General features: G+C 43.1%; 1 protein-coding gene across 1 annotated transcript in view; it reads right to left on the bottom strand.

The window, feature by feature from the left end:
• Positions 1-27,715, bottom strand: part of ADGRL3 (adhesion G protein-coupled receptor L3) — a gene marked incomplete in the record, with an annotated part of 777,222 nt that overhangs the window by 147,085 nt on the left and 602,422 nt on the right. Inside the window, 4 exon segments of the mRNA XM_034772562.1 lie at positions 1,510-1,548; positions 4,542-4,727; positions 16,503-16,606; positions 19,713-20,018. Coding sequence (XP_034628453.1) covers positions 1,510-1,548; positions 4,542-4,727; positions 16,503-16,606; positions 19,713-20,018 — 635 coding nt within the window.

Genomic DNA, 27,715 nt, shown 5'->3' with positions numbered 1-27,715 from the left:
GTCTGGGAGATTTAGGAGGTGGGGGTGTGGCTTAGTTATAAACATTTGGTAATTATTAGTTAACCTTAATCCTTTCTTTCCTCAGCTCCCATCTTCCTGTTCTCAGTAAAACCCCCTCCCTTATACTGTTACTTTGGGTACACCATTCCTTTGCTGGGGTTACGTTTATTTACTTTTATGGTCCTGGGGACTGGACTATACACCCCTTTCCAGCTTGCAGCATTAGCATTGATTTTCTCAAGGGAGACCACCCATGGGTATCTGGACCAGTGAGAATCCTCTGAGTGGAGGCACCAGGTGCCAGAAAGGAACACAAGTCCCAAACCTTGAGAGGAGAAGCTGCTCCAAGTATTGGCCCAGAAGAGAAAAAGGGGTGGGCTTAAGCCACACCAAGGGGGACAGGCTACCCCCACATGGCATTATTCCTTAATGAGGATAAGCCACATGTGTCATTCAGTAGTTTTTGAGCGACCACTGTGCACAGAAGCTTTACTTTACTTTTCTAAAGTGAAAATACATGTGCACAGGCAGAACAGGCACAGCCAAAGCAGGGACTGCTCCACAGGGAAGAGGGGCTAAAATGGGACCCAGCTGCAGCCACCCTTCTCCCATATCCCACCCCAACCCAGATCTGTGTAAGGTAGACCCTCCCCTGCACTCTGGGGGCACCAGGAACCAGGTGGTGCTTCCCCGCCACCTCTCCAAGTGGCCTAAGAAGGAGAACATCAGAGAGGAGCCGACTGGAAATTCCAGCCTATAGGGGCAGGAGCAGCCAAAGCAGAGACCTCAGGACGCTCAGAGAACTTCCTACGGTTCTGATGGGTGATTGGCCTGTGCTGATTGGCTGTTTGCTCCAAACCCCCCACGCCCTCTCTGTGTTCTCCACAGCTTCACTTCACACCTGCCCCTCGTACCCTCTTCTCCCCTGTCATGTGCCCCATCCCCTTGCCCTTCCATTTAGCTGATCCCCTCCTAATTAAAACCAAGCTCCCCCACCTCGAAAAGTGGAACCAACACCCTATTTGCCATCATCTCATTATTCATGCTGCTGGTGTGCTCCACCCCTACCCCCACCTTGTGTTTCTCTTGTCTATGTATATCGTAAGCTGTTCAGGGAAGGGACAATCACCTACCCTGAGTTTGTACAGCACCTCGCACAATGGGGCGCCAGTCTTGGCTGGCCCTTAGGTACTATAGTAATAAACACGATTAATAAATAATAACAATACTACTAATAATATATACAAAAAACTGCCTTCCCCATTTGGATAACTCAAAAAGTGGCTGAAATAATTTTCTCCAATCTTTCTCCCAATTTTCTAGTGAGTTTCTGCCCCAACCATTCTTGAAAGTTGTAAGCAATGGAAAGCGGAATGATAATGTTATCCTGTAGCCTTAACTAGAGAATTTGCTGCCACAAAGGCTAGAGCGATCAGATACACAGACACAAGAACAGCACCAGACATTCAGTCAAACAACTTGACAGATTTATAAAAACACTAGAAATACCTGGACATAGGCCCTGCAAGAGCGCTCCCTTTTCTGAAGCTGAATCCATAAAGACAGCAGATTAAAGACGGAATAGAAAAAACAAGTTAGTGACAGAAGAAAACAAGGGAAAAAAATAAAGAAATCATCTACACAAAAACTATCATTTCGCTGTTGATGAGTTTCTAGGAGAACATGCAAGCTAAGCAGCAGTGGAACGCTGTAAGGACTGGCTCTAGAAACAGTTGGTTAGTTCTTTTCAGGAAAGCACAGACTGGAAACTGCCACACAGCTGTTAGTTATGGCAGCAGGCCTTGAGGCAAACTGTAACTATTCTGTAAGCTAAATTTACCTTGCAAATTTGAAATCAAACATTGCACATGTCAGACAATGCCAGAGATTTCGAGCCTTGTTCTTATTTGCACAAGGCTCCTTTACATTGGTCTGACAGCATAAAGGGCTGTTAAAGAGGTGTCAATTACAGTTAAATGAGAATCAGGCTGAATATTTCAGGCTATTTTATCTTTGGGCTTGCCGACACAGTGCTGGGTGTGTGAGCTAACTGGGCCATGAAGCTGCTGCTGGCACATGCTAAAATCTCCCTAGTGTCTGTTAACGTAGTTAAAATTTTAACAAAAGAAAACAATGCTCCACCATCACCCCAGTTCGTTTCAATTCATTTTACATCAACTTGTATGAAAAAAATAAGAGCCCTGTTTTCAGGCCAAGTCCTGAGCGAAGTCCTTTCGGTGGACTTACACATTTCTCCTAAAGATTAAACGAATATTTGATGGCTGTTGCTTGCTTTCTTTTGCTCTCTCTGACTAAACAGAACAAAACGCAAAGTCTTTGCTAATTACTTTTTCTTTTCTTTTCGGTGCATTATCCTTGATCAGCAAAGGGGATAATGGAGCAGTGACTCTACTGCCTATTGTTTGCCCAATAACTACTTCCAGCTTTAATCCATGCGTTCTTAAATGAACATAGAGCAGTTGCTCCTCTAAAGAATTAAGTGGGGAATGAGAGCAAGTAAATTACTGAGCCTGTCATTCGCATCACTGACTCGTATCACTGATTTGCAGGCCTCCACACACTCCAGAATTTTAATGTGCAGCACAATTGATTTGTACTAGTTGACTGTGGAAACCTAAGGGGGGAAAACTGCTAGAGGAGACCACAGGAAGGCAAGGCAGAGTTAGAAACACACTGTCTTGTTATGTTCTTCCCCCCTCTAGCTACAACCACATTTTCATAGAAATGGAGAAATGTCAAAAGGTGAAATAGACAAGGATTAAAAACATGTTTTGCAAAGCAAAGGTGACTGGATGCTGTACGTAGCTAAGCAATATTCAAAGTAGCAAGCAAATGAGAATCATGTAACCAGTTAGTATGTGACAGTAATTGCCAGTTTTACCCAATGTTGTCAGGTATCAACAGAATTTCGTATCTAAAAGCTTTGCAGTAGGTCTGTAATACACACTGTTATGGCCCTGTAACAGTTAATGCCCGCACTGTTATAGGAGAGCTTGAAGCAATATTAATTAATAGCATCAAGTTAACCCAGCCGACAGCACATGCAAAGAACAGGATGCACAGAACTTTAACTCCTAGAGTTGGTTTTGGTTTCGCTATAACAATCCAAAGATCCTTTGTGCTTAAAACAGCGTAAATCGACAATAATAATGCATATCAAAGAGAGAACTTTGCTTTTCATAGAATTATTTGGGTTTGCATCCCAAAATACAGTAAACACAGAAAATATCTCCTCAATATATGTTCCATTCTATATGCATCCGAAGAAGTGGGCTGTAGTCCACGAAAGCTTATGCTCTAATAAATTTGTTAGTCTCTAAGGTGCCACAAGTACTCCTGTTCTTCTTTTTTAGAAAATATCTGGTGTATCTGTGATTCCCCCTCCCCACCCCAGACTCAATCTAACCTTGGAACCAAGTTCTGCTTGTAGTTACACAGATGTCTCTGCCATTAAAGCCAATGGTGTAACTCGGAGCAGAATTTGGTACCTCGTTTTAATAGTACGGTCTACATAACTGTGTATAAAGAACAGGAGTACTTGTGGCACCTTAGAGACTAACGAATTTATTTCAGCATAAACTTTCGTGGGCTACAGCCCACTTCTTCAGTCAATCTGAGGGATCTATTCTTTGTCTTAAGGGCCAATGCAAGGTCTATATGAACTACCACTTTAATTCCATATAGGTCCTATTTTGTGGGCTAAACTGATACTTAAGTGATGTGTAAGCCCTAGGATGACATTTTACACAGGAGTGGATTTCATCTTAAAGGAGCAAATTTATTTGTATGAACTCCACAGCTAAGAATTCAACTATCAACCACTTCCCGATCTTTAACATTTAAATTGCCATCAAGAGAACAATATTTTCCATCTAGACATCACAGGAACTACACAGTAATCATATGATACAAAAGGTAGCCCTGGAAAAAGTTAGACATAAAAAGAACTGTCCAATGTTAAATTACCTTGCCAGGTTGTGCTATTTTAAATAAAAGTGTTTTGCTAATTAACATTCACTTTGTCATTTCCAAATACCTTTCCCCTCCTCCCGTCAAGGTAAATTCATTGGCTAGGATTTTTATAAACCCAGATCCCTCATTGTGTGGTTTAGAGCATGAGGGGCATTTCACAAATGGATTCTGCAATAGATTCACTGGGCAAAATTCCACTACCAGTCGCATAGGTGTAAATCCAGAAGATTTCCAATTGCCTCAACAGAGTTTCTCTCGAGTTGCACTCATGCATGGTAGCTGGGAACAAAATCAGCCTCATGGAGTTTATTCTGCTAAGCATTTGAGTGCAGACATTTTCCAACATTAGCAGCACACCTGGCATTAAAAACTGTTCCACAACTCGACAGACTAAAAATACATTGCAAATGAAAACGGCCATGTGCTCCCATCTACTTAAAAAGAATCACATTCTAACACTGGCAATAGCGAGGCCTTCTAACACCTCTCTGGAGAAAGCACAACTCCTGCTTATCCTCCTCACCATTCCCAAGGCCTTCGCGTCTTACCTTGTTTAAACTGCGCGCAGCACTGTCTTTCCCACCTGGAGTCAGGTTTCGGAGCTGCACATCCAGCAAGCCCACCAGTTGGTCCATGGCTCGGACTGAATACGTGATGTCTCCAGCGTTCAAGTGATTTTTCGTCTGCTCTGCAAGCTCTCTGGCAATGTTGGCAGCTGTCTCCCCGGACTTCAGCTAGGAGTTGAAAGACAGCAGAAAACGGAAAGATGTTTCACTGTTCCTGGCTAAGTGGTAAAAAGTGTAGAAGGAAAAGGACCCTATTTTCTCCTTTTAGATGCATGCATAAGGCTCATTGTACCATCAGCTTGGATCTTTGCTGTGAATGTAAATATCGTCAATTACCCCTATGTTTTAATCTGTCTCAGTTTGCAAGTATGCTAACCTAAATTACTCATTTTCTTGTGAAAGACAGCTGTGTGTCAGAGTGGGCAAAGCAGAAAAATTAAAGGGTGATGCAAATGTTTAACAACTTTATGCAATTTTTCCCTGCAGCAATGCAACAATTTTGTATTTTATTTTAATCATTCTGCAGTCCCTCCTACACACAGAAAGTTAAGACAGCAAACTGTTTTGCAAAATGAAGGTTCAAGCAGGAAACACAGCACAAGAGATTTCATGATTTAAAATCAGTGGCGCTGAATCTGATTAAACACACACTGCTTTCTTGCCAGTGTGACTGCACTGACTTCAGTGGAGTTGCTTCCCCATTTCCACCAGTGCAGTGAGATCAGAATCAGGCCCTATAACTGCACAGTACTGGAATCTGTGGGGACGGTATTCCTTTGTACTGTAAATTTGCCAGCAATTATTGTAACAAAAATAAAGATGTGGAGGTGGGAAAGTAGGTGCAGCTGCCTTAAATGGAATTACACAATGGAATTCCTGTTTTCTTCAGCCATACGGTAACATCTCAATACACAATCAATGTGTAACTATGCATGGGCTTATCATCAAAATAACAGTATCTCTCAAGCCCAGCAGATTACTTGATGATGAAGAAAGAAGTTACATTTCAGCTACTGGTCTACACAGCAAAACGGACTTCTCATAAAAAGGAACAAAATGAGACTGCTATAACCCACATTAACGAGGAAACAAACAGCAATTTTCATAACTTTGATTTAATAAGTAGACGCGTATTCAGCCATTCAAGGCACTGCTGAAAAGAAGAGCCGTTTAATACGTTGGCCATTGCTGCAATTTGGGAGCCATATTAAACAGCGGGAGTGCTTCACCTCAATCACTTTACTGTTTAATCTTAAAGCTTGAATTTAATGGCTTACTGCATCTTCTGACTGGCAGCATGAAAACACACAAAGTCAACTTCAAACAAGGGACCAAGCTTTCCTGTGCCATCACAGAGGAGCCTCCAGTAGGGACCGGCAAATAGGCTATTTGGAATATACTGGAGTTTAGAGATTTTAATATCTGCATCATTAACAGACTCCTGAATCTCAGTATCACCTAAACCAAACCTGAACCTGGCATTGCCCGGGCACATTTGTTTCCTTTTTGGGCTTTCATCCTTACCTTGAGCTGTTTTACCTTGCTGGCTTTGTACTGGGGCAAAGGGAAATTGTACAGAAGCGGGTATAAACGAAGTTACAAATTCCCTCCAGGGTGAAAGGCCACTATCAAATTATCGTCCAATAGACAAAATCAGATATTTCTCTTGTTCACCCATTTTGGGTGCCTATGTAAATGCTGGATTGTAGAAACAGAAATAGCAGGCAGAACTTCTGTCTCCATGTAAATCAATTAACTGTCTTTATAAATGAATAACTACCATCAATTCAACAGCAACCACTGTCTGATTTAATGAAACCAGAGTGAAGATGTTCATATACTCATCTTCAGAGAATTGTTCTTTCCATTAAAGCAATGACAACTTATATTCAAGGATTAAATTATTTTAACCTTACTGTTCATGCATCTCATACAACCAAGACCAGGTTCTACTTTTAAAAGGTGCCTGCCACTCTCTGCTCTGATGAGCAATCGAAGAGCTCTGCATTCTAGTATGGTGGCTGACTTCTTGTCCTCTTCAGATACTGCTAGTAGCCTTGCAGAATGGTAACAGCTATTCCACACATTCCTCCCTTTTGTTCTAAAACAATTCATTTTAAACTTTTATCTTTCATTTCCTCTAATTCCTAAAATAACTGGTGACCTTCAATGAGTCACTGGGGCTTATAAAATTAGTGTGTGTGTGTGTGTGTGTGTGTGTGTGTGTGGAGTTGAGCCGGTAGATGGTTTCACAAACACCACTGCTTCCTGCAGTGGTGTTTGTACGTCCATCATATTGTTAGTGAGCCCAGTGGTTCTAGGCCACATGTGTTTGTATCCTTCCAGGTGCCACAGGTCATTGTGTTTAAAGTAGGTCTCCAGGTTGTAATGAAGATGAGTCCGCCAAATACAAGAGTCTTCTTCCTTTGCAGTCAGCACTTCGTTTTATTCAGTTTCAGTGCATTGTCCCTAGCAACCTACGGAATGTTATACGGAATGTCACTGGGTTCTTATTCTGTGTTGTCCCAAATGATAAAAGCATCTATGCGGCCCAGGAGCTGCTACACCGTTCTATAGAATATAACAAAGGCTAAACAAACACCAAAATAGAGGCGTTGGAAATGTTAACGTCCCTAAATCCTTTAAGCATTTTTCCACTTAAGTTATGATGTTCTGAGTCAAGTCCTGTTATACATAGATTCTAGGACTGGAAGGGACCTCGAGAGGTTATCGAATCCAGTCCCCTGCCCTCATGGCAGGACCAAATACTGTCTAGACCATCCCTGATAGACATTTATCTAACCTACTCTTAAATATCTCCAGAGATGGAGATTCCACAACCTCCCTAGGCAATTCATTCCAGTGTTTAACCACCCTGACAGTTAGGAACTTTTTCCTAATGTCCAACCTAAACCTCCCTTGCTGCAGTTTCAGCCCATTGCTTTTTGTTCTATCCTTAGAGGCTAAGATGAACAAGTTTTCTCCCTCCTCCTTATGACACCCTTTTAGATACCTGAAAACTGCTATCATGTCCCCTCTCAGTCTTCTCTTTTCCAAACTAAACAAACCCAATTCTTTCAGTCTTCCTTCATAGGTCATGTCCTCAAGACCTTTAATCATTCTTGTTTCTCTTCTCTGGACCTTCTCCAATTTCTCCACATCTTTCTTAAAATGCGGAGCCCAGAACTGGACACAATACTCCAGTTGAGGCCTAACCAGCGCAGAGTAGAGCGGAAGAATGACTTCTTGTGTCTTGCTCACAACACACCTGTTAATACATCCCAGAATCATGTTTGCTTTTTTGCAACAGCATCACACTGTTGACTCATATTTAGCTTGTGGTCCACTATAACCCCTAGATCCCTTTCTGCCGTACTCCTTCCTAGACAGTCTCTTCCCATTCTGTATGTGTGAAACTGATTGTTCCTTCCTAAGTGGAGCACTTTGCATTTGTCTTTGTTAAACTTCATCCTGTTTACCTCAGACCATTTCTCCAATTTGTCCAAATCATTTTGAATTATGACCCTGTCCTCCAAAGCAGTTGCAATCCCTCCCAGTTTGGTATCATCTGCAAACTTAATAAGCGTACTTTCTATGCCAATATCTAAGTCGTTAATGAAGATATTGAACAGAGCCGGTCCCAAAACAGACCCCTGCGGAACCCCACTTGTTATACCTTTCCAGCAGGATTGGGAACCATTAATAACAACACTCTGAGTATGGTTATCCAGCCAGTTATGCACCCACCTTATAGTAGCCCCATCTAAATTGTATTTGCCTAGTGTATCGGTAAGAATATCATGCAAGACCGTATCAAATGCCTTACTAAAGTCTAGGTATACCCCATCCACAGCTTCTCCCTTATCCACAAGACTCGTTATCCTATCAAAGAAAGCTATCAGATTGGTTTGATACGATTTGTTCTTTACAAATCCATGCTGGCTGTTCCCTATCACCTTACCACCTTCCAAGTGTTTGCAGATGGTTTCCTTAATTACTTGCTCCATTATCTTCCCTGGCACAGAAGTTAAACTAACTGGTCTGTAGTTTCCTGGGTTGTTTTTATTTCCTTTTTTAAAGATGGGCACTATATTTGCCCTTTTCCAGTCTTCTGGAATCTCTCCCGTCTCCCATGATTTTCCAAAGATAATAGCTAGAGGCTCAGATACCTCCTCTATTAGCTCCTTGAGTATTCTAGGATGCATTTCATCAGGCCCTGGTGACTTGCAGGCTTCTAACTTTTCTAAGTGATTTTTAACTTGTTATTTTTTTATTTTATCTGCTAAACCTACCCCTTCCCATTAGCATTCACTATGTTAGGCATTCCTTCAGACTTCTCAGTGAAGACCGAAATAAAGAAGTCATTAAGCATCTCTGCCATTTCCAAGTTTCCTGTTACTGTTTCTCCCTCTTCACTGAGCAGTGGGCCTACCCTGTCTTTGGTCTTCCTACAATAAGCATCAGTCCCAATGGCTAGCCTGATTCCAGGCCTAAGATATGTGTTCCAGCCCTTGTAACAATTTCAGCATTTACTTCTCTGTATGTCATATATCAGGGTGATACGGCATCTTCCCGATGCAGAAACAGGGCAATGTGTGTTCTCAGGATATTTGCTTATTTCATAAATTGGCATCTCTCAGTCAGAATGTGTCACAGTCATACCGGTAACACCTTGATTTCAGTACCTGCGTCCACTTTATACGCAATTTCCATTCCCTGGGCTTTAAGGGTAATAGGCCAGTCTTTGCCAATGACGACTGCGATATGGAATCGCTGTACAGCTTTTCACCACTGAGGTTATCAATGTAATCCTTCAAAGCATTTACCTTTTCCTTTTGCCTGCATGGGTTTGCAAATTGGTTGCACTCACAACAAATGCTGCACTTTTGGCCAGATGCTAGACAGTCTGTATGTGCATATTCACTTCGTCAATTCCTACACAGACATCAGCCTGCCTTCTGGTTTTGTGCTCTTCCTTGTGCTGACTGCGACCCCCTGGGTTTTCTTCTCATGTCCGTCCTTTGTGCCCCTCTGAGCGATACCCTCATGTGTGCTTCCTTGACTCTCCGCTTCATAGAAAGCTTGTGACTGCAGTTTGGCTTGTTCCATTGCCTCGCAGATCCGTATGGCTGTTTTTAGGGTTAGCTCACCATCTCTCAGCAAACTTCCTTCCCCAAAGCTCACTGCCATCCTGTTTCTAATGGGGAAATATGTCAGTGGGGCCAACAATAAATATCACACAAATGTCTCTTGAGCTTCCAGGCTATAAAACACTTTTCAACCACATCTTTGCTGTTATCGTTCTCATGCGGAAGAGGAGTCTTTTATGACTTACTTTCTTCCAGAGCACACAACAATCTTCAAGCTGTGCTAGGACTCTATCAAAATTAGAACCACCCACAGGTAAGAGCTGGAAACTATTACAACTACATAAGGCCTCTGCACCAGATGAAGTTAACATTAGGGTCACTTTCCAGGCATCACTCGGGTCTCCATTCACAAGAGTCAGATCTAGTCAAAACCTGTCTTTAAAATGCTTCAGTGAATCCACCTCTGTTTACAACTGTAATCAGCAAGTACATTATCTAATGATTACTTCACATATATCTAACAGCAGGCAAACCAGAGCTTGCACTTAGGTGCAGCCTGAAGCTATCTATTACGCTGAGCAGTCACAAAGTCGAGCTTCTATAGAAGACGATCATCTATTGACCACTACAGGCGTCTCCCACAGCCTTGCACAATAACAATCAGAACAAACAAACAAATTAGCGAGACAAACACCATTGATCAGAGGTGTCAAACACCTCGCCTGTTTGATACACTCATGTGTCCTACATATGCTTTCATTTCAAATACGTTTCTAGCCCTCATGACCGTGAAGTTAACCTTCCAAATTAGAAGCAAGGATTGTCTTATTGGGTACCTCTACACAGCAAAGAAAAACCCACGGTACCAAGTCTCAGAGTCTAGGTCAACTGACTCGGACTTGCAGGGCTTGGACTGTGGGGATTAAAATCACAGTGTAGACATTCTCACTTTGGGCTGGAGCCCGGGCTCTGAGACCCTTACCCCTGGTTGGATTTGAGAGCCTGGACTCCAGCCTGAGTGGAAACGTCTACACTGCTAATTTTAGCCTCATGAGTCTGAGTCAATCGACCCAGGCCCCGAGACTCGACGCCGCGGGTTTTTCTTTGCAGGGTAGAAGTACCCCTTGAGTCTGCAGATAGTCAAGCAATAGCTGAGGGAATGCTGACACCCCCACTCCTTGTTCATATAACTGGAGTGTGTGTTGACTCTGAAACCTAATGACAACACTCTCCATGGTATCATTAACCATTTAATTGCCGATCATTTTATCAGCTGGACCGGGGAACAGGCTGGGTGAGAAGCCCATGCAGGTGGGGACTGGGAGCAGTTGCAGGGAAGGAGATGCAGAGGGAAGAAAATTAAGAGAGACAAACAAAGAGAGAGATGGGGGACAAAGACAGAGAAAGGAGGATGGAGAAAGGAGAGAGAGAAAGGGCAGAAATCGCTGTGGTCTTAAGGTGAGAATACTTTCCCACTGAGCGAGGCTGAATAGGACATAACTCCTAATAATGAAGATGACAGTAAAGGTTTACCCGGGATTTTCCAAACTAGGAACCTAAAGTTGAACTTGGCAATCTTCACTTAGGCTCCTAAGTCAGTAACAACATTCACAAAGTATTGAACATCCCACTACTCCCACCAACTTTATTCAGAGCCACTGACTGCTCAGCACTTTGGCCAAGATGCCTGAACATGGGCTTAAGAGCTCCTCCATGGCTTTACTTACCATACTAAGCAAGGGATTTTCAAAAGTAGCTAAGGGATTAAAAGTTAATATGACATGGTCTCTGGCATCACTTGCGTGAATCTGAAAACCTTCCCAAGGGCCATGAACTATACTTTATCTTTGTGCGACCCCCTCTTGATACCCATGGGAGATCCTTTAAGGGTAGCAGAGGTGCCCAAGTTCAGACCTCAGTCCAGGGACCAGGTTATAAAATGGAATTTGGCCTTCTCCAAAAATGAGTTTCAAATCCCTGCATAGAGAATTATAGATATAGTATACCTACCCACCTATGTCTGCGTGTACACACACACACTGATAGACAGACATACCACAGACAGACAGACACTTTCGACTGGCCAGAGGTGAAGAACCAATGACAAACAAATTGAAATACTTTATGCAAAGAATTTCATGAAATTTGTATAATTATGAAATGTATTGAATCCATTATATGACAAATAAAAATGCCTACATAGACAGACAGATTCCACCCACTGTGCTGTGAAGATTGGCATTGCATCCCAATACCTGTATAACTAGCACACAATTTCACGTCCCACAATGCACCTTCCCTGTACCATAAGCATATAGCCACATTCATTCCAACGTGCACTCCTAGAATATCGTCTTTAAAATTCTGGGGTCCATACGCACACTGGATAGCCATCTAATTCAAACTCGCACTTAACATTCATTATGTAACTGCTGTGCAGCAACAACAGCACAGCTGAGAATTCCCAAATATCGCCTGGTCATAGACTCCTTAGGGAAACATAACAGAATTTTGAAAGCTATGTTCCACAAACCAAAGGAAGAAAAATAAACCTTAATGGGTGAGGCTTATTTTCCTAAAGAAAGGCAATTCTTGTATAAAAGCCCTATCTTATACAGTGGAGTTGCATCATAGGTGCATTTATCTTATGCAATTTTAACTATACGCACTCGCCAAAACAAAAAAAAAAGAGAAAACTAACAATTTAAATACTGTACCTGTAGTGTGGGCGATTCCGCCCGCCATTCCACTCAATGAGCGTTTGACTATACGCGATTTTCGCTTTACGTGCTGACTTCAGAACCTAACCGCCATGTAAAATGCGACTCCCCTGTAGTCCTTATGCATGTAAAACTCCCATTGGTGTCAATAACTGAATAAGCACAAAGTAAAGACTACATATTTGGCCCTATGGAGCATGTCCCTTAACAGTGAGTATGTCTCGTCTAAGTAGCATTCCTGCTGTCCCTGTCAGGCTGACACAACCATGTGTTTGGTTCTGTCTTTTGTAGATCCTGTGCTTGATACATTTGGGCCCTGATCCTGATTGGGAGCTCTAGGTGTGATCACGATACAAACATTACAAATGGGCCCAAGACTTGGAGAAGACAGAAACAGGAGCACAGAAAGATGGACACTGTTTTCTCCCACCTCTTCCAAACAGCCGGTGGTGGAGGGGAAAGAGGGAGGGAAGCTGAGGAGGGAGAGATGGCTGAGCAGAGGGAACTCATTTTTCTCGCTCTGTTAACAAATTCCTGCCACACACAAATCCCTGCCCTGCCCCCAGTCCCTGCCCGATCTCCCTTGCTCAGAGACGTGCCTCTTTCTTGCATAGGTCACCTCGGGCTTCTGCAATGGTGTCACTGTTAAGGTGACACACAAATCTTTGTCTGTCTTTGTATTTGGCATACAGTAATGTGAACAAGCAAGCTGTGTACCCTGGATGTGTGTGTGTGTGGGTTAATTGTATTTAAATGTATTTTATTTATTCATTTTTTCGTTTCCTGCTTGTTTACTTTCCGCTCCTATCTAAGAGAAATGGCCCGGAATATTCTGATGCAAAGGAGGCTGTTTTTTCACAGGGCTAGAAGATGAGATAAGGAGACAGTTGTTCTCCCAGGCAGCACCCACAACTAAAACGGCCGCCGGGACATCTTCAGAGAAATCACACACCGGGCGGAAAGGCTGTGACTGATGAAAGCAAGCGGTAAAACAAACAGCGTCAGGCTGATAACATGACCTCAAAATCAGGACAATGCAACGGATCCAAAGATGACCTTTCTGCTGCTTCTTACTACATGTAGCAGTGCATAACTCAATACATTTGGCAAGTTTATTCTCCTGCTGTGTTATGAGGGCACTGTAGGCATCTACAATAGAGTTAAAATAAATGTCAGGAGGCCAATGAATTGCTGCGGTGGATATCCATTCCGAATCCCCATCAAGCACAATGACTGTAATGGAAGCTAATACAGGATTGTAAAACTTTTAATACTATGCTCTGTGTGGGTCAATGGCTGGTGCATAGTAAGAGGAAATGATCCTAAAAGCAGCATAAGGAGTCAGTGATGTTTTTTTATTGTGTGGGGGCCAGCCTATTTTTAGGGACACAAAATTAAGAGGCCCGATCGACTAAAGCTCTTAACGGTTTCCCTGAATGCTGTATGGGGGACTCCCACCCTCTGCCTCTATAGCCCGGATCCCAGAGACAACAGTAGGAGGAACTCTAATGGGACAGGAGCATGAGGGCCGGGAAGAGGGAGCATGCAGGCAGAGCCCATCTCTGCCAAAGGAGTATTTCTCCCAATGCTGCCACCTCCTCCAAGCAGGGCTGCTCCCCCCACGTCTCTGGCAGGAGAGGCAGAGGGGAGAACAGAACCATGGAGATCCATCAGTGAACGTAGGAAGGTGAGCCGGCTGTGCTCCCTGTCACTGCCGCAGAGCTGGCTTCAGTTCCCGTGGCCTGCTCTTCCTCTTGCCCATATCCCTGGGCTCCTAGAAAGGAGCCCAGGCAGCAGATGTATCACATGCAGCTGCAGCCGTGTTGGAAAGCAGGCCAGGGAAGGCCCTGGGTGGCTTCTGGAGATGAAAGGCTCCTTCTGCAGCTTTGGAGAAGTGCAGGAGAAAGCTGGCAGTGGTTCCTCCCCATCCACCTCTCACACCTAGCAACAGCCCTTCTGGATTTTACCCCTGGGATTTTCTCTCTCTCTCTCTCTCACACACACACACACACACACACACACACACACACACACACACACACACACACACACACACACACACACACACAGCCAAAGCCATGAATAACTATGGCGAGGTTTATCCAAGAGGCTAAGGCATTCCGAGCAGCAAGGTTGCTGGGCCTTTACAGCCAGGTTAGCAGAAGAGTCCAGCAGCGCCCACTTAGACACCTAAACCAGAGCCACAGCCCTTTGGAGTCAATGGGAGTTTTTCCACTGACCTCAGTGGATTTCAGATCAGGGCCCTACATAGCTGGATTTTCAAAAGAGCTCAGCTCCCACTTAGGCACCTAATGAAAGCGCCAAGTCTTCCGAAGTGCTAAGCTCCCATGAAGAAGAATGGAGCTGCTTGGATGCAGATGGCTTTGGGGAACCCGTCGTCAATGCTGAGGACTTTTGAAAACCCGGCCCTTAATTTTCAGCCTGTTTTGAAAGCGCCTCACAAATGAAACGGAACAACTCTACTGCCCAAATAACATCTGGGGTGTGAAATAAAATAAGCCTAATCTTGATGGGGATTTCATCAGTACAGGTTATTATTCCCCCCGCCCTGCACACAGCTAATGGCCCAGCCATCTTCAGCAAGCTGCAAGAGGACTCCCAGCTGCCGAGATGAATTATGACTAGCATGAGTAATATTAACCCCTCTGGGATAAGTCAGTGGGTAATAAAATAAAAACCGCACAGCTGCTAATGGCAGCAAACGCAGTCTTTATTAATCAGCAAGTCTGATCACATCGTGAGAGAGTTACCTTCCCTTCTGTCCGGGCCGTGCTGCAGTAAAGTCAAGGGGCACCAGGCTCCCAATGTTTGCAGTGTGCAGAGCAGTACTAATCATTATCCTGCCATGTTTTAGGGAGGGGATACAGCTTCTCTGTCATGCCACCTACGGGGGGTGGCTGTGTTAATGGTCTGGCGGGGTTACTGAGCCTCAAGGTAGTTAAAAAAGGAGAGCGAGCGAGAGAGAGACAAAAGCGCAATGCTGTTTCCTGCAGGGTCTCCCCACAGCGTTCATTTGCAAGGCCTACTCGGAAGAGCAATCCTTCAGACACGCAGCCGCACAGCTAGTTTGTCATACCAGGACACTTTTACTTAGTCATAAGGAGTGAATAAATTCACATCAATTGCTATAACAAGGATTCAGCCCGCAGACTCTGTGGTGTAAACACACATCTGGTCTCCATTTGTAATGCAATCAGCTGACAGCACCACTGAGCACTGATAACAAAAATGTTCAGTGTATTGCAGCCAAACTGGGCCTGTTCATTTCTGAGTCGGAGAGCTTTTACTGTCACATGTTAATGTACTTTTAACACTGATAAATGATGAAGAGCTACAAAACATTCATCATATAACTTTGTCAAAAGATAGGAGTTAGATTGTTTTTATTTCCATTGGCTGATCCAATATACTCTGGTTCCTAGTTCCCTTTTCTCTGGAATGCTGGCTTTACATCCCCATTAACTATTCTCTCTGTAGTTTTCCATGCGGTGGAAAGTCTGATCAAAAGTAACAAAAGCCATTGTTAGACTGCACTGGGGGCCAGAATGTAAGCGCCAGAAATGTTCACAGGGACTAGGCTTTCATGCCTTAAGAGAAATTGAAAATAGCGAGCCAGTCTTCAATATGGAAACCCAATTGTACTGTGCAATTGTGTCATTGGGAAAGATTTCATTACAGGATTATTCTATGGTTACAAAGAACCAGAAAAATCATTAGGACACACGAGGGAAAAAGATCCCTTGCTTGATAATCTCATATTTCAACATTCTTGTATCACTTTACCCCCTCAAACTCAAGGTCTCTCCTCTCCTTTCCCTTTTCTAATTGGCTGCGTTAGTTTAAATCTTATTTTCCAATTCTCCCCATCCTCCCAGTGCTACAGGCACCAGGCCTTTAAAATTCCTGCTCCACCCCATTCTATAGCCCAAGGATGGCTTGCTTTTGTGCCAGGGCATCACAAGTTGTTGGTGTGGCCATCACATCTGTTATTATTATGTTTTGGTTTAAGCACTGTTTCCTTTGTCACCTTTGGTACCAGAGATGTCAGATAAATATGATGCAAAACCCCAGCACACAGGCTCAATGAAGGCTCTTTGACAGTAGAACTTTACCTTCTGTGTGATGTGGTTGACCCAGGGAGAAGAGCAGTTGCTGAGGTCCGGCCCTTGTGGGTCCCAGATCCCATCAGGAGCAAGACACAGGAAAGTTGAAACACCTAAAAAGACAACACAGGAAGGACTCTATTATCTGCTAGCAAATGTGTTAATAAGCCAGGGTTTATTTTCACAGGCTTCAATCATTTCATAATGAGAGAAAGTGTAGCCAACATTTGCAACCCATGTAAGCTATGTTTTGAGGACCTCAATGGGAAGATATGTCTGGCCCACATTAATATAGTATCCGAGCACCTTACAATCTTTAATGTATTTATCCTCACAATGCCTCTGGGAAGTAGGGAAGTACCATTATCTCCATTTCACAGCTAAGGAACCGAGGCATTGACAGACTACTTGCCTTGTCCAAGGTCACACAGGGAGCCCGTGACAGAGGAGGAAAGTGAACCTGGGTCCCACAAGTCCTAGGCTACTGCCCTAACCAACAGGCAAGGCTTTCTCTTTGCTTTGCCCCCCTGTGACTCCAAAATCAGTCCCTCAGACTCACCATCCCTCTCCCCTGCCGTTTGATGAAGCTTCTGCGGCACTGTAAAGCCCTGGAACCGCATGGATGGAAACACACCAAGTTTGATAGCTACAAATAAGATGCAATACGGTCCTTTTAACTCACGCTCCCCGCATCCCCACCACCACACACCTAGTGACAAAAGGGACTTTAGGGGAAATACTTCCTAAGCACTCTCCTGAAAAAAAAACCAGCAAAATATACCAGGAGCTTACAGACAAAGAGAAACTCAGTCTCAATGGCTCAGCAAGACATCTTTAGAAGGCAAGGAAGCAGAGATGTTAGATTAAAGAGCCTGCATCCCATAAGGTGCTCTGCACTGAAGAGCCAAACTTTTCAATAGGGAAGTAAATGAGATGTGGGGCCTGATGTTACTCCCATGGAAGTCAAAGAGTGCTTTGCTGATGTCTTCAAAGGGAGCAGGAACAGGTGCACTGACAACACATGGCAGCTTTAATGAATCATATGAATCACAGAAATTAGAGCTAGGAAAGGCCTATTGGCCGCTCTGGACCATCCTCTGCCTGTGGGGAATTTTTCCATATTCCAAAATACTTCATCCAATCTAGTTTTCTATAATTCATGCAATGGGGCAGAGAGATTCCCTACAAAGGCTATTCCACAGCCTCATAGACCTCGCTGTTAGAAGATGGCTCCTGATATTCAACCTAACTTTTCTTTTGCTTCCTTCCTTTCCTTCATTTTATGACCAGGACTTTATAGACGATTATTTTATTCTCCCCTTGGTCGTCATACAGCTGAGCAATGGGCCTGATCCTCCAATGACCTAAACTTTGTGTATTCATTTACATCTGCATAAAGTGCCTCTAAAAGGCACCAGAAGTACTATTTTATGCCCACTCTGCACTCACTGGGTCCAATTCTCCTCTCACAAACACAGGGTTTATATCTGTTTTACTCTATTCACTTCACCTGGTGTGAAAGAAGGATCAGAAGCAGTGCACACAGATGTAAATGATGACACACGCTGCACAGCACTGAAAAACTAAGACCCAACATGTTTTGCTCTTTTAAACTTTTCTCCACTTCTTTCAACCCTGTATTAATTTTTTGTTGCTCTTTAGTGAATTCCCGCCACCTTCCTCATATCTTATTGGCATACAGGTTCTCAAAATTGGATACTAGAACCGGTACCAGGTTTACAATGACACCAATGGAACTGTGGCACCAGGCCCATGCTCAAAAGAGGCCCTGCCTGCTCACTCCACCTCCACTCGGCCTCTTCCCCACCTGCCGCTTCCTCCTCTAATAAGAAAATAAGAATGGCCCTACTGGGTCAGACCAAAGGTCCATCTAGCCCAGTATCCTGTCTTCTGAGAGTGGCCAGTGCCACCTTGCCCCAGAGGGAATGAACAGAACAGGTAATCATCAAGTGATCTATTCCCTGTCGCTCATTCCCTCCAAAAAGGGAGAAGAGCTTTTAACCCCAGACAGGGCTTGAACCCATAGTCTCTCGTATAGCAGGCTAATGCCTTATACATTAGTCTACTGGGGATACAACCCCAGCTCCCTCTCTGAGCAGGGGCAGGGCCTTGAGGTGGAGCACCAGCAGGGTCTGGGGCAAAGAGGCCGTGCAGGGGCAGGGCCTCAGGGCGGAGCACGGGCGGGGCCTTGGGTGGAGGTGGGGCCATGGTCCGGGTGCCAGGACCCAAAAAAGATTAATCCGTTCCTGACTAGAACTGGCTAAAAATCTCCTGAACATTTTCACCAAAAAAACAGACAATTTTTTCTTAAACATTTTGGCCAAAAAAAAAAAAAAAAAAAAAAAATCCAGTCGTTTGACATGTCAGAGAAAAAAATAATTTTGAACTTTTGCTTTTCAAAAAAAAAAAATCCCATTTTTTGGCCAGCTCTCCTGTATGTATTTGACGGGAGAATCTGACTTTCCTTCCCCCGGAACTTCAGTGGGTGCTGGAGTTGTGTGGTAGTTCTGACAAATCAGCCGCTCCCAGTTAAGTGCCTAGTTATGGATCAGGGAGCCCAACTTTATGCACCCCAGTTTGAGAATCTTGGCCACAATCTTTAAAATGGTATCAATGGAAACAGCCAAAATCCCACCATGGCACAGGACAAGACTTAGGATAAACTTCAAACAACCAAAACCTGAGCAATCAGCCCAGGCACGGCTCATCCATATACAGAATAAAGACAATAAAGTGTATTGCATAATGTACTCAACAGGGCATTTCCCTTGGGGTACCAAGGCCTGATATTGCCAGACGCTGGGCAGCCTTCCCCTCCCATTGTTTTCACTGGGAGTTGAAGGTGTTCAGGATCTTGCAGGGAGTGGTAGGCATACACAGGAGCTGGTCCTTCATACAGCTGGGAGTTCATCAGCTGCCTGCCACACTTCCTAAATAACCATTAGCTTATCCCACTGGTGACAGGCCATGTGGGCCTGCCTGCCAGGAGACAGTGTATGGTATAAATGGTTGTAGCAAGCAGATCTCTGACCAAGTCACTGAAAGAACCAGACAAACGGAGACAGAGGCAGAGCATCACAGAATTAAAGGCCAGAAGGAACCACCAGATCATTGAGTCTGACTTCCTATATATCACAGGCCAACATCACCACCCAGCATCCAAACATGGCTTGCTCAGGCCATTTTAATGGGGCTCACCTACTGTCCCCATAGGGCACGGCTGCTTTGCCATCTGTCCTTGCCGGGTCCTAAACCACATGATTTCACGGGCTTCCACAGCCTCACAGCTCTCTGCCCCTACAGCGGGGAGCTGGGAGGAGGCAGGTGGAAGGGGTGTAGTCATTTCATCGGGGACATCCACCACCAGCGAGGGTGTGCTCGTGCTCCTGTTCCTTCTGCCCACGGCTGAGGTGGTGGTGGTGCGCCCGGTGCTCGTGGCGGTGAGGAGAAGAGGGGTGCTGGTGGTGGTGCTTCCCATGCCATGCGCCCCAGATGTCGATACTTCTGAAACAAAGCAAAAGTACGTTAAAAAAAAAAAGTGCAATTGCTGATCTCTTTGGCTTTGAGATGTTCTAACATAGAGGACACATTAATATTTCATGATGCACTGTTTTCTCTACAAAATTAGCAAGGACCATAGGAAGCGACTGCATCAAAACTGTGTCCGAGTACCAAACAACTCATTCATTACAGCTTTGCTAAAGGTAGGCTTTCATAGTCCTTCCCAAAGCATAGCAAAGACACTCTTCTTACAGAGTGCAACTACATTACAAAACAAATAGGAGGTGTTCGGTTTCTTCCAATCAAACATTAACTCCTTATGAATCTGTCTGCTGCTGACTACTCTAGGCCAGGGTGCTATATAAATAGGCTTGGACGAATTTGATTTTTATTGCTAAATCTCAGCCAACGTCGACTTCACCTACATACACAAACCGATGAAAAAAATATGTCCATTGATAATAATTACAATGTATAGATAGGTAAAATAAGAGAAATGCCGCTTGAGAACTTCTTAATCCAGAGATTAAGAATTCAAAAATCCAGAGATTTACACTTTTGAATGAGGCTCATTACAAATGGACTAGCAATGAATAGTAAAAACAGGCATGATCTGTTGATTTAAAATATGTACTTTGAATATTTTGACATGTGAGATTGACAATTTGTGTTTTAATGGTTCACAAAGCTTTAACTTTTTGAATCTCAAATCTACTGGCTAAATAATTGTCAGACCTTCCCCCACCCCAAAGCCATGGATATTTAAATAGATAAAATGGGGGGGGGGGAATGCTTAAAACCTATAATTTTGCACAACTGAAAACGTAAATTGATAGAAATCTAAAATGATTCTTACAAATAAACATCAATATGATCTGTCAAAATGATCAAGAACTAAAAATTGAATTCCACCACGCCTCCGTAGAAGTATCTAAAATGACAACAGAATAGAGTAGATCTTCCCAAAGTGGTATTAACTGATGGATGGCTAACAGTGGCTGAACTAAAAAAGCCTTCACCAGGAACTGCTACTCAAAGAGATTCCCAGCGCCCCGCTCAATGTCAGCCCTAGTGCAGAACTGCACTAATGACTACCACCAATGACGGAGTGAAACATCCTTCATGTCTACATCACCCTCTTGCAGTGCCTGACAACAGTCCTGTCTTGTGTGGAGTCATTCCAGCCACAAGCGCACATCCAGGGATTAGCTCAGAGGTGGTTTATGGAACTAATTCGTTTACATTCCGTAACAACTCCCGTGCTAATGCCTGATCCTACCAGTAATACCGGCGCCCTCACAACGTAGCATGTATGGTGGCCTTAAAGGAACACCTCACAGAAGGCACATTCCTTGATGGTTTAATCATTAAAAGAATGTTCCATTACAACTGTTGCTGACAAGAGGGGCCCGGCAGCAATGAGAGGTTAACTAATTTAAAACAACATTAACCTGCTCTGTGTTGCATAATTGCTCTGCTAAGTATTGTGTATGAAAATATGGAGAGACAGTCCCCTTGTAATTACATTATTTTGCCGGCTATTTAGACCCACATATTGTCACTGATTAGGACTTCCGAAAAGCTGACCAAATAGAGCACTCGTATTAGGTTCTTCATTACAATTTGCACTTCAGGCTGAGACAGAGCTGTGGGGCCTGGCTCCCTACTGCCTTGTGTCTTGTGCATTCATTTAAAGTGCCACCATTCCAATGAGTACACAATGCACAAGGGTAGAGAAGAACTGGCTTCCTGTTATCCCCACCATTGAAGGAATGGATGCCTTTTCCACCACATTTCCTCACTGAGCAGCGACATTCGTGCCCCACCCCATGACAGTATATCATACACTTCTGCTAGGAGACTGAGACCGCCTGCTTTTTCGCTTGGTGTAACATTTTGCTCCTCTCTTGCAACTAGGGCTTGATGAAGTGACCAGTTTGGGGAGGAACAAGAGGCCCACAAGCCCAGTTTCACAACACCATTTAACTACACAACACCATTTAAAGATATGTTGGCTTTTGCTCCATAAAAGCAAATATACCCCTTGAGGCCCTGGAGACAACCACTTTACTTAGTCCAGCCGTGAGTGCAGGGGACTGGACTAGATGACCTCTTGAGGTCCCTTTCTGGTCTTATATTTCTATGAGTCTATGAATGTAGTGTCTGAGCACCTCATCATTGTTAATGTATTGATCCTCACAGCACCCTGCGTGGTAGGGACAGGCAATCCTCCCCATTACACAGGTGGAAAACAATCTCTCTCTCTTCTATATTGAGCACTATGACTAGCTAGCTAAACATTCTTGGATGAATCTTAAGTTTTTATTGGGGAGATTTTTATAGGATTCCATTATCAATTTCTTGCTGTTTACATTTTTTAAAAAAAATCACTGTTTCTGTGATCACATTATTAGTTCAATGTACTTGTTTTACGGCTTTCCTCAATGACAATCGCATTGGGCCCAACCCTGCAAGCTCTTCATTCAGCATCAGTTGCATGTGTTTCGCACCTTTGGGGGATCAGACCCTTTATTATTAACCTCCTGACCCTAACTTGCCAGCATTAAACACTGTGGTCTATACGTGTGCATACAAGACCTGGGTTTGTCAGGAGGCGGCTTTGAAAATCAGGGAAGTGTAATCCACCACAGGGCTGCTGATCATATTTTCCAGCATGTTCACACTGACTCACTTTCACCCTGTGTTCTGGGTTTGAATGAATCTCAAAACAAGGCAAAGCAAAACTTCACAGAAATCACCAGGTTTCCCCTTGTTTCTGTTCAAAGCTGCACTAAAACACCAAGCTACATATGCTCTCCATCTGAAATTACCGCTGGCTAAAAGGTTCTTGTGAACTTCAGCAAATATGGCCCAGTCAAATTTCACCTGCTTTTACTTTACAATAGGATAGAGAAAGAAAGAAAGAAAGAAAGAAAGAAAGAAAGAAAGAAAGAAAGAAAGAAAGAAAGAAAATTGCCATTAGGATGTTTCCAGTTGCCTTAGGTAACTACACATTACCTTTAATTTGCCGAATAACATATACTAAGTAGTGTGAATATAGAGAGGGTCATGTCTATATTAGTTAAGGCACCTAAGGCAAAACTGACCTGTAGTTATGAGTGACCACTCAATTTTTACAAACATTTCTGAGTGTAGGTGTAAAAGACAAATTGTTTTTCAAGCAGTCATTGGCGAACAATACCAGAATTAATGCCTATGTATACATGGCCAACATTTTCATTCACGGGTGTCAAAAATTAGGAGGTAAGTCCATATTCAGGCAACTCAATAAGTGACCTAGTTTTCAAAGTGATGAGTGGTCAGCAGCTCCCATTGACTTGAACAGAAATCCCGAGGGGGTTGAAATTTTGAGCCTGCCTTTTAGCAATAGTTATTGTGAATCTTGGACTATATTGTTTTTAGGTTGCAGCTCTGGAAGGTTTATTTGATCAGCTATGCATGGGGAATTTACAAATATGTTCCCATAGTCATAAAATGGCAGTTATTTTATCTGCCTAGACCCCTGGGCATTGATGCAAGAACCAGTTTCAAGGGTATTTTTCTCTTTCTTTTGTGTGTGTTTGTGTGCTTGTCTGTTACCTTTACAAATAAATAAATAAAAACAATCTCAGCACTGAATTCAGCTTCACATCATGCAAAGGACAAACGATAAGAAAGGATAAAACAACTGGTTTGAAGTCACCTAACAGAATTAGATGGATGGGATACTACTGAATTCAGTTCAAAGGTCTAATTATTGAACAAGTCACCGTGATAATGAGTTCCAAAAGACAAGCTTGCCATACTAATAGCAGTGAGTTTTATAGAACACAGAAAGCTCCCACAGTAGATTTCACTCACACATCCATGTACTTTAAAACCAACTTAATTGTTTAGTTGGAAAAGAATATGAGATTGGAATCATTTACATATAAATAACTCTTAAATCCCAGTAAAACCATGAATAGACTGCAACTTGTGAAAAATTACTTGAAGTTCTGCAGTACAGAATATAGATGAGATACTCAGATTTATCCACACTGCCAAGAAACAGTAAATTTTAAACTTGGAGAAAATCAGTGTTGCATGGGGCTATTTTAATAGAAGACACTACTTCATAATGCAATGTTTTCTTACAGAGGAGCAGTAACCTTTAAAAATCATTAACCTTATTATAACTAGAAATGCATATTTATGGTTATTTTATTTTTACGGCTTGTTTGATTATGCTTTGCCATTTTGAGAGTTGAAGGTTAGATTTAGAGTAAATTTAGCTTTCTATAACAAGCTTGAGATGCAGAACGTTAGTGAGACGCTACACTTGGATTCTATGGAGCATCGTTCCGGCGCTAAACGTAATCCATAGAGCTGCTGGGAAAGTCTGAGCCCTGGTTTAGGCAACTGTCCCTTCCCCAGATAACCCAAAGCAATACTTGATTTTTTCTCCCCATGTCCTATACATATACAGAACGTCTACATCAATAATATAAAACTAGCTTTTCCAGACATGCTCAGACTAGCGTGACAGCTACAAAAGGGCATTTCTAAGGTCCTCAGCAGGAGAGCTGCAACTCACTAGGAAATATATAGACCTATCTAATGGGCTGACTGTATGAGGAAAAGATATGACCCATCTTCCTTGCTCTTTCTATTTCTCAAATTTCACACGGAGTTCAAACCTCAAGGTCCATGCTCAGGCAAAACTCCCATTAGGCTCGGTGGGAATTTTGCCAGAGTGAAGACCAGGTAAGGACTATGCTCAAAACAAGCAGTGTTTTCAAGCCTGTGGAATGACCATGTCCTTTATTTTTTACTTCAGCTGTATTCAGTTGGGCTAAGATCACTGTGTGGGTTCCTGACACAGGAAGAATCCCACATGTCATCTCAGACTCGGTTATTCACTCCTTTGTGGCATTGTCAGACACCGGGCTGTGTTCACCAGTGGCCATACACTAGACTCACAGACATTAAGACCAGAAGGGACCATCATGATCATCTAGCCTGGCCTCTTGCACATTGCAGGCCACAGAACCTCACTCGCTCACTCCTGCAATAGATCCATAACCTCTGGCTGAGCGACTGACGTCCTCACATCTTGATTTAAAAACTGCAAGACTCATCTTTTTATAAAATGCTTTGACTCTAGGCAAGAGTGCCTGTAATTACCAGAACTTCATTTGCCCAGGTATTCTTTTAGGGTGTCTAAGCATCAACAACTTATCTAAGGACATGGTGGATTTTCCATCTCTTGAAGCCTTCAAATCATCTCTCAAACTGGGGGTCCCGACCCAAAAGCGGGTCACAAGGCTATTGTACGGGGGTCGCGAGATCACAAAAATATTGCTGGGAGGAAGAGGGAGCTGGAGGGGGAGCGGAGATACAGCAGCTGCCTCTCTCTGGCCACCCAGTTCTGAAGGCAGTACTGCCACCAGCAGCAGTGCAGAAGTAAGGATGGCGATATCTATGAGTATCAACACTAATTTGGTATCACTTTTTTGGGGGGGGGGGAGGAGGGTCGTCACTGCCTGAAATATTTTCAAAGGGGGTCCCAGCAAACAAGTTAAATCAAGGCTGGATATCTTTCTGGAAAGAGGTGACGTAGAAATTGCAGGATGAAGTTCTATGCCCCGTGTTAGGGAGGATGTCAGACTAGATGGTCATCAAGATCCCTTTTGACCTTAAAACCTATGAATCTGTGAATCTAAAGGTTTGTTCCAGTATAAACACACACAAAGAGCCAGTGCTTCCTCATTTCAGTGGCAGGCGAGGCAGTGCTTGCAGTTTCACAAAGGATGTCCAGCTAGGGTGACCAGACAGCAAATGTGAAAAATCGGGACAGGGGTGGGGGGGGGGGATAATAGGATCCTATATAAGAAAAAGACCCAAAAATCGGGACTGTCCCTATAAAATTGGGACATCTGGTCACCCCATCCAGCTAAACTAAGTGATTCTATAAGGCTTTACAGCAAGCTTGGAGAAAGCATGACATTCAAACAGATGTTGAAGCCCCCAAAACCATGCATGTTCATCAGTCTGGAAACACTGAAACACTGAAAACACTGAAACAACTATTTAGAATGAAATTGAACAGTTCAACGTCCATTGAAATTTAGAGCAATCAAGTTATTTTCTCATACAAATCTTCTGTGTCTGCATTCACAATTATTTACGTGTTAAGAAAACACAGCATTGCCGGTTTGTGAAAGGATGTTAGAAACTCAAAACCTAAAGGTCTTTCTCTGCTGATTTTGTCCTTTTTCTATATGATAAATATTTATTTTGCTTAGAGCATTTCATTCCTTTCCTTTCTTTGTCTATCAAACAATCGAACAAGATATATTGACATGCTTAATAGGAAGGTTTAGATACCTCTTGAAAGAAAAAAAAACATTCTGGTTTAAAACAGTTAAACAAATCAAAACAGCTGTTTTTCTCTCTTCCACTGTCTTGTAAACCTTCCTTGAGTGAATTAGTTTCCTATTGGCATCGTCCAACACTTGTCACTGCATTTGTTTTAATCTTAGTAGAAACAATATTTTTAATTGAAAAACCAATCCTGTTTCTTTCTTTATGGATTTGATCCAAACTCCACTGAAATCAATGGCAAGATTCTCAGCAACTTCAGTAAGCTTTGGGTCAAGCCTTGCAAATGTACCAGCATTATTAACAATGATATGAGCAAATATCTTGGAATATGACTTGTTGATTAACCACTTGAGTGAAATATTCTCTTTGGTACATGAGGCGAAAAGCAGCACCGTCCCGTGCTGTCCCAGGTAATGTATATATGTGTCTATCTATCTAGCTATATATCTCTGTAGCCATTTGCATACTGGCTCCTGTATTCTACTGCCACAGACTAGCTATGGCACAGGGAAGCAGCAAAAACAGATTACCCTCCATTTCAATAAACAGAATTAACTGTATAGAACAGGAATAATTACTTGTGTTTACTAAAGAGGAAGGCCAAGTGTCTCTCATACCAAACCTATGGATTGGTCTCCATCATACAAGGGCTCTCTTGCCAATCATGGATAAATCTGAACCAGGGACGTATAGGAACACAAGAGTACAATATAATTCTCTTGGACTCTTTCAGTAGCTGGGGCTGCTGAAGGGATACATACATGCCTGGGAGATGGGATTGTGTCTCAATAGTCTGCTCAAGGTCTTCTATAACTGAACTCTTTGGAAATATGGACCCAAACCAAGCCAAGCCAATTCTTTAAGACAAGCAGTTCTTCCATCTCTGCCATAACATCTAAGATGAGTGGGCAGTCACTGGAACAAGCTGATTGGGAGGTTGGTCCAAACATTCACAAGCATTTTGACAAACATGGAAAGAGGTTCACATGGATCCAGACCAAATTTTAGGTGAATTATGAATGCAGGACAGGATTTATTGCTGCAAACTCGATAGCTTTACCTGGGTTCAACCTGAAGCCAGTTAAAACATTGTGATTTATCCAAACATCACTTTGAGCTTTTTAAATTCATTTGAAAAACAGAATGACCATAAAATTCAAGGGGGTGAAACCTAAAAGAGGCTGTGCTCTACTGCAGGATGCTAGCCTCCTTCTCTACCACTAAACCACATTGCCTCAGTGAGTTGATTAATCATATTCCAAGCACTAAGCATTTGGAACCAGACGGTCCAAATAGCTCAGCATTACAGCTGGTCACATTTTTCCCCATCAAAA

Source organism: Trachemys scripta, chromosome 5, assembly GCF_013100865.1.
Source record: "Trachemys scripta elegans isolate TJP31775 chromosome 5, CAS_Tse_1.0, whole genome shotgun sequence".
NCBI classification, from domain to species: Eukaryota; Metazoa; Chordata; order Testudines; family Emydidae; genus Trachemys; species Trachemys scripta.
The sequence above is the reverse complement of the archived record's forward strand: the minus strand, read 5'-3'. Positions and strand labels throughout refer to the sequence as shown.